Source organism: Neospora caninum, chromosome IX (assembly GCF_000208865.1).
Source record: "Neospora caninum Liverpool complete genome, chromosome IX".
NCBI lineage: Eukaryota > Apicomplexa > Conoidasida > Eucoccidiorida > Sarcocystidae > Neospora > Neospora caninum.
Window position 1 is genome coordinate 243,958 of NC_018390.1, and position 13,292 is coordinate 257,249.

Here is a 13,292-nt window from a genome sequence, read left to right on the forward strand (position 1 = left end):
GACAGCAGAGAGCCTGGAGCGGGAGAGGGCCCAGCGAGCCTCCAGCGTTTCGCCTCGCGAGGGAGCGCGCGAGAACGAGGCAACTTCTTAAACGAAGTGAGCAAGATGAACAAGCAAGAAAAGGAAAAGGGGAAGGCTGCGAGAGAGGGAAAGAGAAACCGAGAACGTTGGAGTCGCTCTCTAGATTTCGGCGAAACAACGTGCATGCAGTGCGAGTCCTGTTTTTCCCGGCGCACTGTCGCGACTCAGGGGTACGTACACCCGACACCGGGACGAAGGTGGATCTGTCTGTGCGAGAAACGCGAGCTTTTATGGAGGAGATCGGCGCTTCTCTTTTTGCTTTCTATGAAAGTAGATAGGTTAAAAACGGGAACGAAGGAACACGACACAGTACGCGTAGAAGGATGTCCTCGCCCCTCCCACGACAGGGACTAGCGACGACCTTTCACGTCACACTGTCTCAGACGACGGGTGTTTTCACTTTCAGTCTGTTTCTTCACCCTCGATTCACATAGCCTAGATGCTGCAGGCTCTTGAGATCAAACGCTTTTCGCTGTCTCAAGCAGTTCAGGTCCGAACCACAAAGGCTGACTTGTCTGTGAAGCGCTGCCGATGAAGACTCGCGCCGGATGTTTCATGTCACTCTCGCGGGCGCAAACTCAGAAGGCGATTTTTATTTGCGCGTGAATCGAAAAAAAAATGCCGTCAGTCGACTTCTGTGTGGCTCTTCTCTCTCTCGAGGCCTCGAGTGTGTCAAGCGTTCAGCGTTTCACCTATGAGACACAAGCTCGGATTGCGGGTGCCGGTTGCGGGGAAGGCTGCCGAGAGAAAGACAGGAAACGTGAAGATCGAATTCTCACCAAAATACAAAGCAAACCGACGCAGCCATGCTTTGAACGCCGTCCAGGGTTCTGCACCAACTGGTGTTTCTCGCGGGATACTCCTCTTCTCAAGACACTACGGACACGTGCAAATCTATACCGACTTCCAGAGATTCTGCCGTGACCACACGCGCACACACCGAGGAGAGAATAATGTCCTCTCATATATATATATATATATAGAGAGAGAGAGAGAGAGAGTTGTATGTGCGTGTATGTTTAGAAGCATATATACGCGTATGTTTAGACATTTGAATGCCTGCCGCGGTTTCGATGTTTGTTTCAATAGCAAATGCTTGTCGCTCTCCAGGTTCGCGATCATGTTTTTCGTGATCTCTCGTGATGAGCGTACAAGAACGCCCCGATGCGCCCTAATATCCAAAGAAGTGCACGTGGCTACGTGGCTGCTTTTTGAGTGCATGTACACCTAAAGCCCCAGACTCTCTGTGGGCGGCGACGCTCTATCACCCCTGTGTGCGCTCTCATTTCTAACTGAATCTCGTTCAACAACAAGGAAGTAGTGCGCTGACATGGAGGTGTTGAAACACTCCGAGGGTCAGACCTTCCAATATCATCTGACCCGTTATTCCCGGCGTCTCAGGATCGCCCTCAGGAGAGAAGAGCCGAGTAGGTACAAAAACCGTACAAGTTGTTTAATGATGTCCACATGTTCACTGAACTTCACACTTATCTATTTTAGACGCGAAATTCCCGGCTGAGCATCCCGTTGCTTAGAAACGACCTGATGATTTGGTGCACGTCCTGTAGCCCCTGCTAAGTGGTTCTGGGGCAAAGAACCAGGAAAATCTGTCGCGGAAGAAAACCCAAAACGATGCCGACTTACCCAGTGCAAACATATCCACGTAGGCGTTTGCATCTGTTTTTGTTTTTATTTCAACGAGCATGATGTGAAAGAGCTTGCCATGCTGGATCGCTTCATCTCGCTCTGATGGAACTGAAGAGCGTAAAATAAACAACTATGGAAGAACCACACACGTTGCTCCATCGTCCATAAACCTATTCGCATCTGATATGCTTTACAAAATATATGCATACATATATGTGCTTATTTGTATGTGTACATTATATACCTACAGATGATTGCTGTAGAACTACATATATATATATATTCATACGGTACACGTAGGTATGTATGCTGTATACGTGTCTTGATATATAGATGCTGTATACGTGTAAAGATAAGCTATCAATACGTATTTATGCGAAGCTCGTGCATGGACAGATACAGCTCTTTACATTTACAGCGGCGGTGTGTCCTGGGAAGATTTTGCGATATTTGGAGTCGCTGGTTTTTCCAGGAATGAGGAAGACAAGCGAGTGAAGAGACACAACCTCCTCCGCATGCGAATACTTTTGAAGAGAGGCCGCCGCAATCTTTGATCTTTTAGATTTCGGCTTATTTGCCAAAACAGCCTGAACCCCCGTTAGATGTGAAGGGAGGAGGAAAAGTGTTTGCGGACGAGAAGGGAGGGGAAAACGGAAATACAGAGACGGGGAGCGACACTTTCCTTCGCAAAAAAGTTTGCCGAACGCTTGGATAGAGGTTCTTTCTCTTTGCTGCTCCAGCAGGGAGAGGGAGAGAGACGGCGCGAAAGAAACAGGCAACAGAGAGGAAGACGCGAGGAAAAAGAGAAGACAAGAGAGAGGGCGAAAGAGACATCCAGAGAAGAGGAAAGAGAAGAGGAGAAAAGGGAAAGGGGGAGAGAGAGAGAAACGAAGAGAAAACACAGAAAGAAGGGAGACGGAGAGAAATGAAGAAATGAGAGGAGAGAAAGGACGGCGAGGAGACAGCGAGAGTATCGCACATGGTTGCGCGGCGTCAGCTATCAACGCTTGCACACTTTTTTCTCGGCGATGCTTCTTTGCTCTTGCGCTTTTCTCCTTTTCATTTCTTCCTCCTTCCTTTTCCCTCACTTCTTTTCTCCTTGCTGTCGACCGCTCTTCTTCTCTCCTTCTCTTTCTTCCGTCTTTCTCTGTCTTTCTCCCTCTTTCTCTTCGCCGTCGCTGTTCTACCGCACCGCGTGTCTCCGACTGCAGACGAGCTATGCGCGGTTTTTTGATCTTACTTCCTCTCTCATTCCTTCCAAGTGTTTGATTCTTTTTGAGTTTCCAAACTTGAGAGAGAAAATCGCCTTTGCCGTTGCACGTGGTCGCCTCAAGGCTGCCAGGCCGCCTCTGGAGCGCACTGCAGCTTTATACAGTCGTTCCTGCAGCGTTTCCTCTCGCGCGTTTCTTCTCGTTTTCTCTAGATTTTTCTCTTATGTTCTCATTCGTCGCGTTGGGTCGGGCCCTCTCGAGCCTCGTTCGTTCGTCTGTCGAGAAGACTCGCGTTTTCCCGAGCTCCTCGCACAAAGGACAAGACACAATTCTCCCGCAGGATGGCATAGAGATCGAAAGAACGTGCGCGTCTTTTCTTCTCTTAAGACCAGGATAAAAACCTTCGTCTCTCGCCTTCGCCTTTCACTTCTCCTTCCTTCTTTCGCCCCTGGTCTTTTCTTCTTTGAGACTGTCTTCGTTTCTCCTCTTCTCTCCACTGTGTTTTTCTCTTGTTCTTCTCTTCCTGCGCGTCCGTGCTCGCGCTCCCCCCCCCCCCCCTTCTCTTCCCTGACACCCGTGAGCGCGTCTTCGTCTTTCTTCTTTGTCTTTCCAGTTTTTCTTGCTCGACTCCACACCTTCGTGGGGGGAGACCGAGGATCTCCAGTCTTCTGGTTCGCGGCTCTCGCGTTTTTCCTCTCCTTCCTCTCCCAGCAACATGTCTTCCTCTCGAGGCTTCTCGAGGCGTCTTCGCCTCGTCGGCCTGTCTCTCCTCCTCCTCGTTTCCTTCGCTGCTCGGCTGCCGCAGTCGCCCTCTCCTTCCTTCTCTTCTTTCTCCTCATTCTTCACACATGTCGTTTCTCTCCCTTCGGCGTCTCTTCCGTTTGCGTTCCTTCCCCTTTCTGCTCCGTGCCTGTCCTCTGGGTTTTGGGGACTGCGAGGCACGGAGGCTTCGAAACCTCCCTTTCCTCTGGCCATCGAGGCTGGTGAGACGGGGAAGAGATATCAGCGTCAAATCCAGGTTGCGTCTTTCCTCACAGACGAGGATTTTCGGCGTCTCTTTCAGCTGACGCAGGCGTTCGAGGTAAGCGCGCCGGTGCGATCCGCTGCAAGCAACACAAGTGGAATCGGGTCTCTGGAAATGTGTCTCCCCCCTTTTTTTGCCTTGCCGCCTTGGTCTTCCCCTCGTCAGCCGATCGACCTTTTCCCCCAGTCTCCATCTCAGGCGTTTCTTTTGTCTTTCAAACTTCTCTGATTTTCCCTCGGCCTCCGCCTTCTCTCACCCTCGCACACGCCCAGACTTGGTTCTTTCCCGCCTCCCTCTCCCCTCTCCCCTCTCGCCTCTCCATCTGCGCCGCTTCCTCGCGTTTCTTTTTCTCTCGCAGGCTTCGACTCTCCCTAGCGAATTGTCGGCCTTCGTCGCACTTCGCTTCTTCTCTCCCTCCTTCGTTCCCCCTGCGTTCGCGTCTTCGCCGACTATGCCTCGCCCTCTCGTCAATGTTCTCTGCCAGCGAGTCCAATCGCTCCTCGTCTCTGTCGTTTCTGCGGCGTCTCCTCTTTCTCCGCTTGCCTCACCTCCTCTTGCTTCTCGTGCTTCTCCTTCTCCGCTACCTGGCGAAGCGGCTCCCTTGTTGACCGTGGCGCATTTGCTGCAGGCGCGGAGACTGATGAAATGCGATTTCAAAATTCCTCGCGTAAGAACATCGAAGGCCGCCACGTTGAGGCGAACTCGCGGATCCTAAATCACACGGCTTTTCTCCTGTCCCCAAGAGGGAAGGGACGGCCGACTGCGTGTGTTTCGTCCCTTCTCGCGTCGCTGGTTTCGTCCCCCGACTCGAACTATCCGTGAAAAAGAGGACGGAGTTGACGCGCGAGAGAGGGACGTTCAAACGCCCACAGGGGACATGCCCGACAAAGAAAATCAACAGAAAGAAACAGACGCACCACCCCGTGTCCCTAGGTGTCTACCGCTTTGTCTGCTGGCCATCGCCCTTTTCAAGCGTAAAACGCGACTCTCGCAGAAACGTTTGCATGTCGCCGGGGAGGCCACGCAAACAGGAAGTCCACGCTTCAGAGCTCCCCACTTTGCGTTCGTCCGCCGTCACCTGCGGAGCCGCCAGTGGCAACCAAAACTGCGACTTGCACGAAGACGAAAAACCGGAAAACTCCCAGGCTTTCTGCCGACTGTATACGACGAGGGACTGTTTCAGATCTTGCGTGCACCCAAGTTGACTCCCGTCGTGAGATACAAAAACAGTTTCCTTTCGTGAACGCCTCTCCACAGAAGGGAGGCCGTGTGCGCGAGGTTGTGCGCCGCGAGAAGCGCGAACACCCGCGAACTGTTGGGGAACCGCCAGACGGCGCGGCCGATTTTTATCGGAAAACCCATCTCTCTTGCGTGTTGCTCGACACAGGGAGTCTCTGCGCGCCTCGCCGACGCCCTCGTCGCGCCCGCGCCCTCAGGCAAATCGAAGGAAGAACGCGAGGCGCAGATGAGGAGTTGGGTGGCTGCTCTGCTCAGCATTGCCGAAGTCGAGGAAGCCGACGAAACGGAAGAGCATCCGGAAGCGTCTCAGGAGATACCTGTCTCTTCGTTCCTGAAGACGAAGATGAAAAACGTGCAGTATCTGGACCTTGCGCAGGCTCTCCTGTCTTCTCTCGAGCGACTTCGCAAAGAGACGGGTAGGGACCGGGCCAGTTGGACGCCGAGCAACCTCTTGTCTGTGTCGCCCCGGAAGAATCTCGTATTCCATGCGACTCCTTTTGCACTGCTTCTCCCGAGCTTCTCATGCGCCTCGCTTTCTTGTGACATCCGCGCGGCCTCACTGCTCCGTTTTCTCTCAAGTTTGCTCCCGCTTCGGAAAACTGCTCTCGAACTGTCGTCTCTCCCGTTCCCGCCCGCTGTCTGTCTCTATCTCGCATTAGCTCTATCTCTCGCTCAACGTCTCTCTATCCCTGTCTCTGATGAGCTTTCTCTGCCTTTGTCTTCAGCTCAGAACAAGCGCCCCTCTGTGTCGGATGCCTGGGGGAAGGAAAGTCGCGAGGAGGCTCTGCGTCACCTTCGCGCCTCAGCTGTCCTTGCGGTGTCGAGGAGTTTCTTGCCCCTGTTGCGATCGCCTGCGACGACGCGGAACTCCACGTTTCTGCAGAGTGTGAAGAGAGGCCTGGCGCTGTTGGAAAGCGAGCTGAGCGCGGTAGTGCACCTGGAGGGAGAGGAGACAGAGCGAAGCGCGAAAGAAATCGACTCAGAAGACAGGACAGCCGAGGAGCGAGACGCTCTGCGCCTCGGGCTGCTTATGCAGGCCTACTTCAAGTAAGCCCGAAGGTGGAGCGAGAAGCGAGCCTTCCACCCCGTGATGCCGCTGTGTCGATCTTCAAATGAAAACAGAGATGCAGCCAAACTGGAAGAAAGGACACAAATCAATACACTTCAACAGCTGCACGTGTGTGTACGGAGACACCCAGGAAATGTAGTGGAGGAAATGCGGCCGCGCAACGAACCACGGAGAAGAGAAAAAGACGTGCCAGGGAGGCACTCTGTGTACAGCGCATGCATCTCAGTCATTGATGCTTCTCGCGCCCAAACACGTTCGACTCCCATAAAGTGTGGCTATCTATGCTCTCTCTTTACAAAAACGCGTATACACACAGCGTCTTACACATCCACTCTATTATATACACATACATAGGTGTGTATATGCATCTATGTTTGTGTCGGTATATGGCTGCAGATGTTTATATGCTTTTATGCACTTTCGCGTGGAAAGCTTTGCATTCTCTCACAGTTCTGATTCGCTTTCTCTCGAGGATTCTTTCGTGGGAGGTCCCTCGCTGGGTCGGGGCTCCGTTCTCGGTAGGTGCGGGATCCGTGTTCTGTGCGTCTCTCTCCGCTGTGAAGGCGGAGTCACACCGACCAGGATCTCTGGCGATTCAAATTCTGATTCTTATCCACGAGACCGCAGAGAATTCGACGTTCCTGGTCCAGTCCTCTGTCCTTCTGCGTCTCTGGGCGGACCTGTTCCACTCTCCAATTCCTCGCCTTCGCTCCCCTCTCGTCGCATTCGTCCCAGCTGTCGCGCGGTGTCTTCCCGCGCTCCTTTTTCTCTTTTCGCTCTCGCACGGGCTCTCACGTTTGCCTCTCCACTCTTCCTGGCTGCATGCGTGGTGTCTCTCTAGTTTCGCGGCGATTGTGGAAACGCCGGAAGTCGCCTCGACGGCAGTCGCAGGTTTCTTTCAGACTCTCGCGGGCCTCGGCGAAGCGGGCCTCGAGGCTGTCCTCCGATTCCTCAAAACTGTGCCGCTCGAAGAAGCTGAACACGCCACCGCTCTCTTACCACTCCTCAACTCAGTCGAAGTAAGTCTTTTCGGTGCGCACCAGGTGTACTCCGAGATAAACCCAAGACATATATACATATGTACATCTATACACATATCCATATATATATATATATATATTTCACTATAGATGTACATGACGAGGCACATCCTACCACTAAACTCTGGTAGGTGTGTATGTATTCTTTCGTGTTGCTGGAAGGCGCCACATTTGCCGAGAGCCTAGAGCGAAAGAAAGCAGAAGAGGTTTTCTCTGGAGAGGCGCGACCTTTGGTCTGGAGTCTTCGTGTTTCACCTTTGTTTTCGTCGCGCACTGGCGACTCCCATTCTTGCTCAGACCGCCGCACATGCTGGGTCGTTCGGTGTCGTTCAAGAAAAACTCCGCGCCTTGCAAATCTGCGACGTCTGGGGCCGGGCAATGCCCCCAGACGCGCTGGTGCACGTCGCGCTCTCTCTGCGAGCGACGCTCGATGGCGAAGAAGATGGCGACGAAGAGGCCACGGTCAGCACTCTCCGGTGGCCCATGTGGTGGAAACCGAGTTGAGACGAAATCCCCCCAAACGGGAACATCTTCACGCACCCCAGCTGACCGTTAACTTCTTAGAGATCTATACAGATACTCATGGCTACACAGATATACATATGAACAGGCATGAATAGGCATGGATAGATACGGGATACATATGGATAGACGTCACTATATATTCATATATGCATGTAGATGGATACAGGAAGAGGTGTTGTGAATCCCCCATCGCGCAGACCTTTTGCCTCTCCAGGTCCACCTACACGTCTCTATGTATGGGAGTGGAAATATGCATGTGCAAAGGGGTACAAATGCGTTCGAAACATATCTCTATATTTGTGTGCATGCGTCTTTCTTCGCCTATTTGCATGCATATGTCGATACGCACATCTTCTGTACATATATGTATATATTTATTCAAGTCTTTGTATTCGGAGCGAGCGAGATGCATGCACAACAAGGGAAAGAAGACAGAAGGCGTTTCCCCGCCCGGCAGACGCACAGTCTCTCTCTCGGTCGTTGTGCTTATCTCTTTCGTTCCACGACGGCGATCTTTTTTTCTGTCTTTGCAGGCAACCTTTGCTCGTGAATCCAGTTCCCCGCTGAGCCCCAACCGTTGCATGTTTGTCACACGAGACCGCCGCCTGGACCGGGCGACTCGCGTCGTTTATTTTCTTCGGAGAGACAACCAGAATCGGAAAGAGTCGAGATTTCTTTTTCTTCGCGAGCGAGCGCGACGAGGCGAGGGAGTCGCAGATGAAGAGGTATGCCCACTCCCCAGACAAAAGGCAGAGTTCACGATATCGAAAGGAAGAGAGAAAAAGAGACAGAACGGGAGGGCGATTGAAGGCGCGGGAAACATCGAGAGATTGGTGCATGTTTTCGTTCCCCTTCCGCGATCGTTTTTCTCCATTCTTTGCAGCCCAGCGACAGTCTCTGGCCAATTGTCGACATCGAGGCGACGGTGGTGCCTGTTGCGCGGGATGAGACCGAAACAGAGACTGAGGCGGAGACGCTGTTTCGGACTGGAACGAAACAGGTGCATGCAAAAGATACTCTTCTCGCAAAGACGCACGAGCTGCGCTTCACCGTCCAAGTGAGCAGAGCGTGTGGCCTTAGAAAGAAGCCGTGCTTCCCGTGCACACCACACGCAAGCGTCACATTCATCTAAGTAGATGGTCGTCCGTATACAAGTATATACATACCTGTATTCATTTGTACGTATACCACTGTCGATGTTGATATGCATGTATCTTATCCCCCATGCGCACCGCGACAGATTCCGGATTTTTGATGAGGAATTGTGGTTTTTTCTGGCGGATTCGGCTCGAACAAATGCGCATTCCTCGTTGCACGGCGAAGAACGAAATCTGGAAGTTTCTGCGCGGGAGTCGCAGCCAGCGCGAAAGGAGGGAAAACACGGCGTTTGACGTAGAAAGAGAAACGTTCCATTCATGTCACGTGCAGAGTGTGATGGTTCCTTTCTCTTCTCTCTCCTCTTTTCATCGCATGCTTTCTCTTCTTGGTGTTTTTCTTCATTCCTTTCTTGCGCAGCCCTCATTGTCGTTTTGTCTCTTTTTTGTTTGTTTTGTCTCTTTTTTGTTTCTTTTTTTTGTTTCTCCTTTTATCTGTAGCTCGCGACGGACTGGCAAACGACGGGTCCACGAGGGTCGAGCACGGCCGCGCGCCTTGAGCAGGTCGGTTCCACGGATTTGCGCGTTTTCTGTCTCTCTAAAGTGTGTCGTAGTTCTGCACATGCATCAATGCGCGTTTCTGCATATACGCGTGTATCTACAAGTTTGTGCATGCGTCGAAAAAAACCGCGTGCAGTTCTTTGAGGAACGTCTTCGTTAGTCAAGAGACACTCGCTGCCCTACCCCCTTCCTGTTCTTTCGTCTTCGCGTCCCCATACAAGCACACATCTGCATCTTTATATATATATATATGTATATATATTGATTCATATGTGTGTGTAAATGTTTACATATATATAAATATATCAATATATGCATGTATATGCTTTTGTGCGTGTGTGGCTTAACACGAGTATGCTGTTTGTGCACGCACATTTTGGTTCTGTGTGCAGGTTAGCCTGTTGCTTACGCTGATCTCCGCAGACGAGAGCGCCGCAGAGAGCTCGTCGCAGGTGTATTCCCGTCTCCTCAGCCGGCAGGTTGTTCTCCCTCTCGTGAACGCAAAGAAACAAAAGTATCAACTGCAACTCTCCCTGGACCGGCAGGTACGGAGAGAGAAACGGAAGAGCATATGCGGAAAATGGAACTGAAGGACCAGAAACTTCAAAAAAACGTTTTCTTCCACGCACCTATTTATACACATACATATAGGCTTATATCTGGTGTGCGCGTAGTGTGTAGGTGTCCGTACGCGGACGAATATATATATATATATATATATATATATGTAGCTATAAGTCCGCGTATCCCTGTTTTTCTCTCTGTGTATAGCTATGTATGAACATATATCTATGTGTACACACGGTTCTGTACATTTGTGTGTTTCTGTATCGATTTGCATATATGCGGTCGCTTCGCTGCTCCAGTTCCACCCGAAGCGCGCCCTTCAGGATTCGCGGTTGCGGAGGACGGGGAGGGGCGGGGCGGACGAAGGAAATGCATGGTCCGTTTAGAGTGCATTAACACTTTGGGATGGGTTGCCAGGAAATGTTTAAAGGTAAATTGTTTCAACAGGACTCTCGGCACACAACGTGAACACCCAGCGTAGATGGCTCTTTCCCTGTTTGCCCCTCTCTCCTCTCTCTGCTTCGGGTCAACTCTCATTATGTCCTTTCGTTGCCTTCTCTCTTCCTCTTTCTTCTTCTCCCCTCTCTCTCTCTCGCTGTTTGCAGCGCCTCTTCCCGCAGGTCACTGGCGTGTATCGCTTTGAACTTTTGGTCGCAGATCAGACGATGAAAACTCCGCTGCGCCTGTAGGTTTTTGCGCTTCCTTGCTGGGTGTCGGCACAGAGCGCGTTTTTTCCTCCAGAACGTTGAAGGCGCAAGACGCTCTCGCGCTTGCGCCTGCACGATCCAGATGCGCCGAGGCACAAACAGCGCGAGTGACACGGGGGACCACGAAGAGCGGTAACGCGCACGTGTGGGGGAACGGGAGGCGCAGAGGAGAGATCTAGAGCGTTTTCGTTGGCCGGATCCAAGTTCTAAAAGCAAACGTTGATCACGATCGTGGGAAGAGAACCACGAGTGGACACCTGAACAGCACGATAATAGAGCAAAGACAAACGGGGCAGTCTGGATTTTTCTTGGCATAGCGCGGAGTGCAGAACTACACAAAAGAGCGAAACTCGACACACGGCGGGGCGGCCAGCGGGGGAAGTGGGAAAGGATCTGGTGACGCGCCCAAAGAGCGAGGAGGATGAAGCTCGGGGACTGCACAGAGGGCCGGAGTTCAGCGGCAGCCGCAAGATCCAGAAAGAAGAGGGAGCCAAGAAGAGTTTCCGACCAGGCGCGAGAGATGAGCGATTCGTCGACACCGTCGATGATAGGTTGAAGAGGAGAAGGCGCTTCTCCATCCGTTTCAAATGGAGATTTGGCCGCGTGTGGGCGGTTTACCTGTTCCCTTTTTCCTACGTTGTGTTTCCCGGTTTCTCCCGTTTCAAGGGGGGGCGATCGTAAGCGCGAGCGCCATCCGGAGACGGCCTCTCTTTCCTGCGTTTTCCTCCAGGAACTTATTCGACCAGAAGCTCGTCTTCTCCCGCCCTCTGAAGCTCCTCCAGATCCCTACCGGCGACGGAGATCGGGAAACGAAAACAATCTTGCCTTTCGAGCAAGGCATCTTCCCCGCCCCGTTGCTCTCTTGGGACCACTCGCCGCCTCCGAAACAGGTTCGTTTTTTTTCGCAGCCTTCGTGCGGCCTCGTTCTCGCTCCGGTGTCGACTTCCAGACTCGGTTCCGTGCATGTGGGGCTCTCCGATCTCTCTGTCATCATCCTCTGCCATTCGTCTGACGGTTTATTTGTCGTCCTTTCTCTCGGCATATATCTTTTCTCTCTACTGGCCTTTCCGTCTGCCGTTGCGTGCGTGTGTGTGTCTTTTTCGTGGTGATTCTTTCGCTCTTCTCCACGTGCCTGTATGCACAGCACCGCCACGGTGAGGAGGTTCTGCACAATTTTGCCTTTGCATCGTTGCGGGTGTTTCCTCCTCCCAGGCGTCTTTCCAGGCCGCCCTCGTCGGGGCAATTTTGTGTTGCCTCCTTCCTTCCCTCGGTAGGCCGATACCTGCCGCACTTCCCTTACTCGCGAGAGATTCGCCTCTGTCTTGCATGGGAACTCGTCTTCGTTTCGTTCATCGCGCCTTGTCTCTTTTTTTCTTCGAAGCAGCGGGCTGCTCTGTAAAACACCATATATATGCATGTATTTATACACATATACATGGGTAGGTATGCACGGATGTGGAAACAGCTGTCCGTATTTCTGTATGTCTTGATCGCTGCGTTTTGCGTGCACTTGTACAGATGCACATCTAGACCAGGGATTTGACAGTGCGTGTGGAGCCCCGCGCATACTTGCTCCCCATTTGCCCTCGAGATTCCCTTTCTCGTGCATGCAGCTCTGTGGGCGCTGTGGTCCTTGTCCGCCGTCGACGTGCCTCGCAAAATTGGCGAGCCGTCGACCGTCCAGGCCCTGTTCATTGGCGCAATCGTGGTCCAAGTAAGGAGCGAGGGAAGCAGACGCCGATGCCCACCCCGTGTTGCTTTTTGACTGTGAAAGGCGCTCTTGCATGTGAACACTCTCGACCTCTTGCGGAGCTCGTTCATCCCGAGAAGTTCTCTTGCCCTCTCCGATGTCGCGAGTTTCTAGCGAAACAGACGGGGCGCATGCCACGCGGTAACTCCGGGGTACGTTGCCTGCGTACATCCATCTCCCCACCTCTCGCGTTTTGTCTAAAAACTGCCGAACGCTCTTGTCTCCAGGCTTTCGTCTGTCTGTGCGGGTCGGGCGCTGGCACCTTTTTGCGAACGGCGAAGCTGGAAAACCTAGGAAAACGTAGCGCTGTGAAGGTGTGGACGTCTTGCAAATCGAAGCCCCCAGGACGAAAGCGTGTGACTCTCGGCTCTTCTCTCCTGTTTTTTTCTGCCTCTCTAGGGCATGATCGTGGCGCTCTACTTCTTCTGTCTCGCCTTCCTTCAACTGCTGCCGATTTTGGCAGTATGGATCGCCATCACCTCCCTGATTGGATACCGAGCACTGTGTCAGGGGCGTGCGCAGCAACTGAACGAATGCATCTCTTTAAAAAAACAGACTTGAAACACGTCCGTGGTCCTAACTAAAACTTCATCCTCAAACATATAAGCGCCATGCTGGGAATCGACTCGTGGTGTGTCCAGGGTGTATGTACAGACGGAAATAAAGTTTCCTCTCGATGAACGGCGTTAAAACGGACTCCGCGTTCCCACCCCAGAAGTGTGCATTTATTCATATGTATTTCTTTATTTGCTTGGATTATGTTCCCTGTGAGTTTGT

At 52.3% G+C, this 13,292-nt stretch overlaps 1 protein-coding gene across 1 annotated transcript; it reads left to right on the forward strand.

The window, feature by feature from the left end:
* Window positions 1-3,654: 3,654 nt before the first annotated feature.
* Window positions 3,655-13,076, forward strand: NCLIV_038590 (conserved hypothetical protein; the record flags this gene model as incomplete). The annotated part of the gene is made up of 15 exons (XM_003880768.1): window positions 3,655-4,020; window positions 4,322-4,630; window positions 5,351-5,618; window positions 5,928-6,249; window positions 6,722-6,793; window positions 7,113-7,290; window positions 7,609-7,773; window positions 8,720-8,893; window positions 9,432-9,494; window positions 9,884-10,036; window positions 10,664-10,743; window positions 11,496-11,655; window positions 11,978-12,035; window positions 12,379-12,479; window positions 12,915-13,076. The coding sequence occupies 15 exons, from the start codon at window positions 3,655-3,657 to the stop codon at window positions 13,074-13,076; spliced, it is 2,631 nt and encodes an 876-aa protein (XP_003880817.1).
* Between the last annotated feature and the right edge of the window lie 216 nt (window positions 13,077-13,292).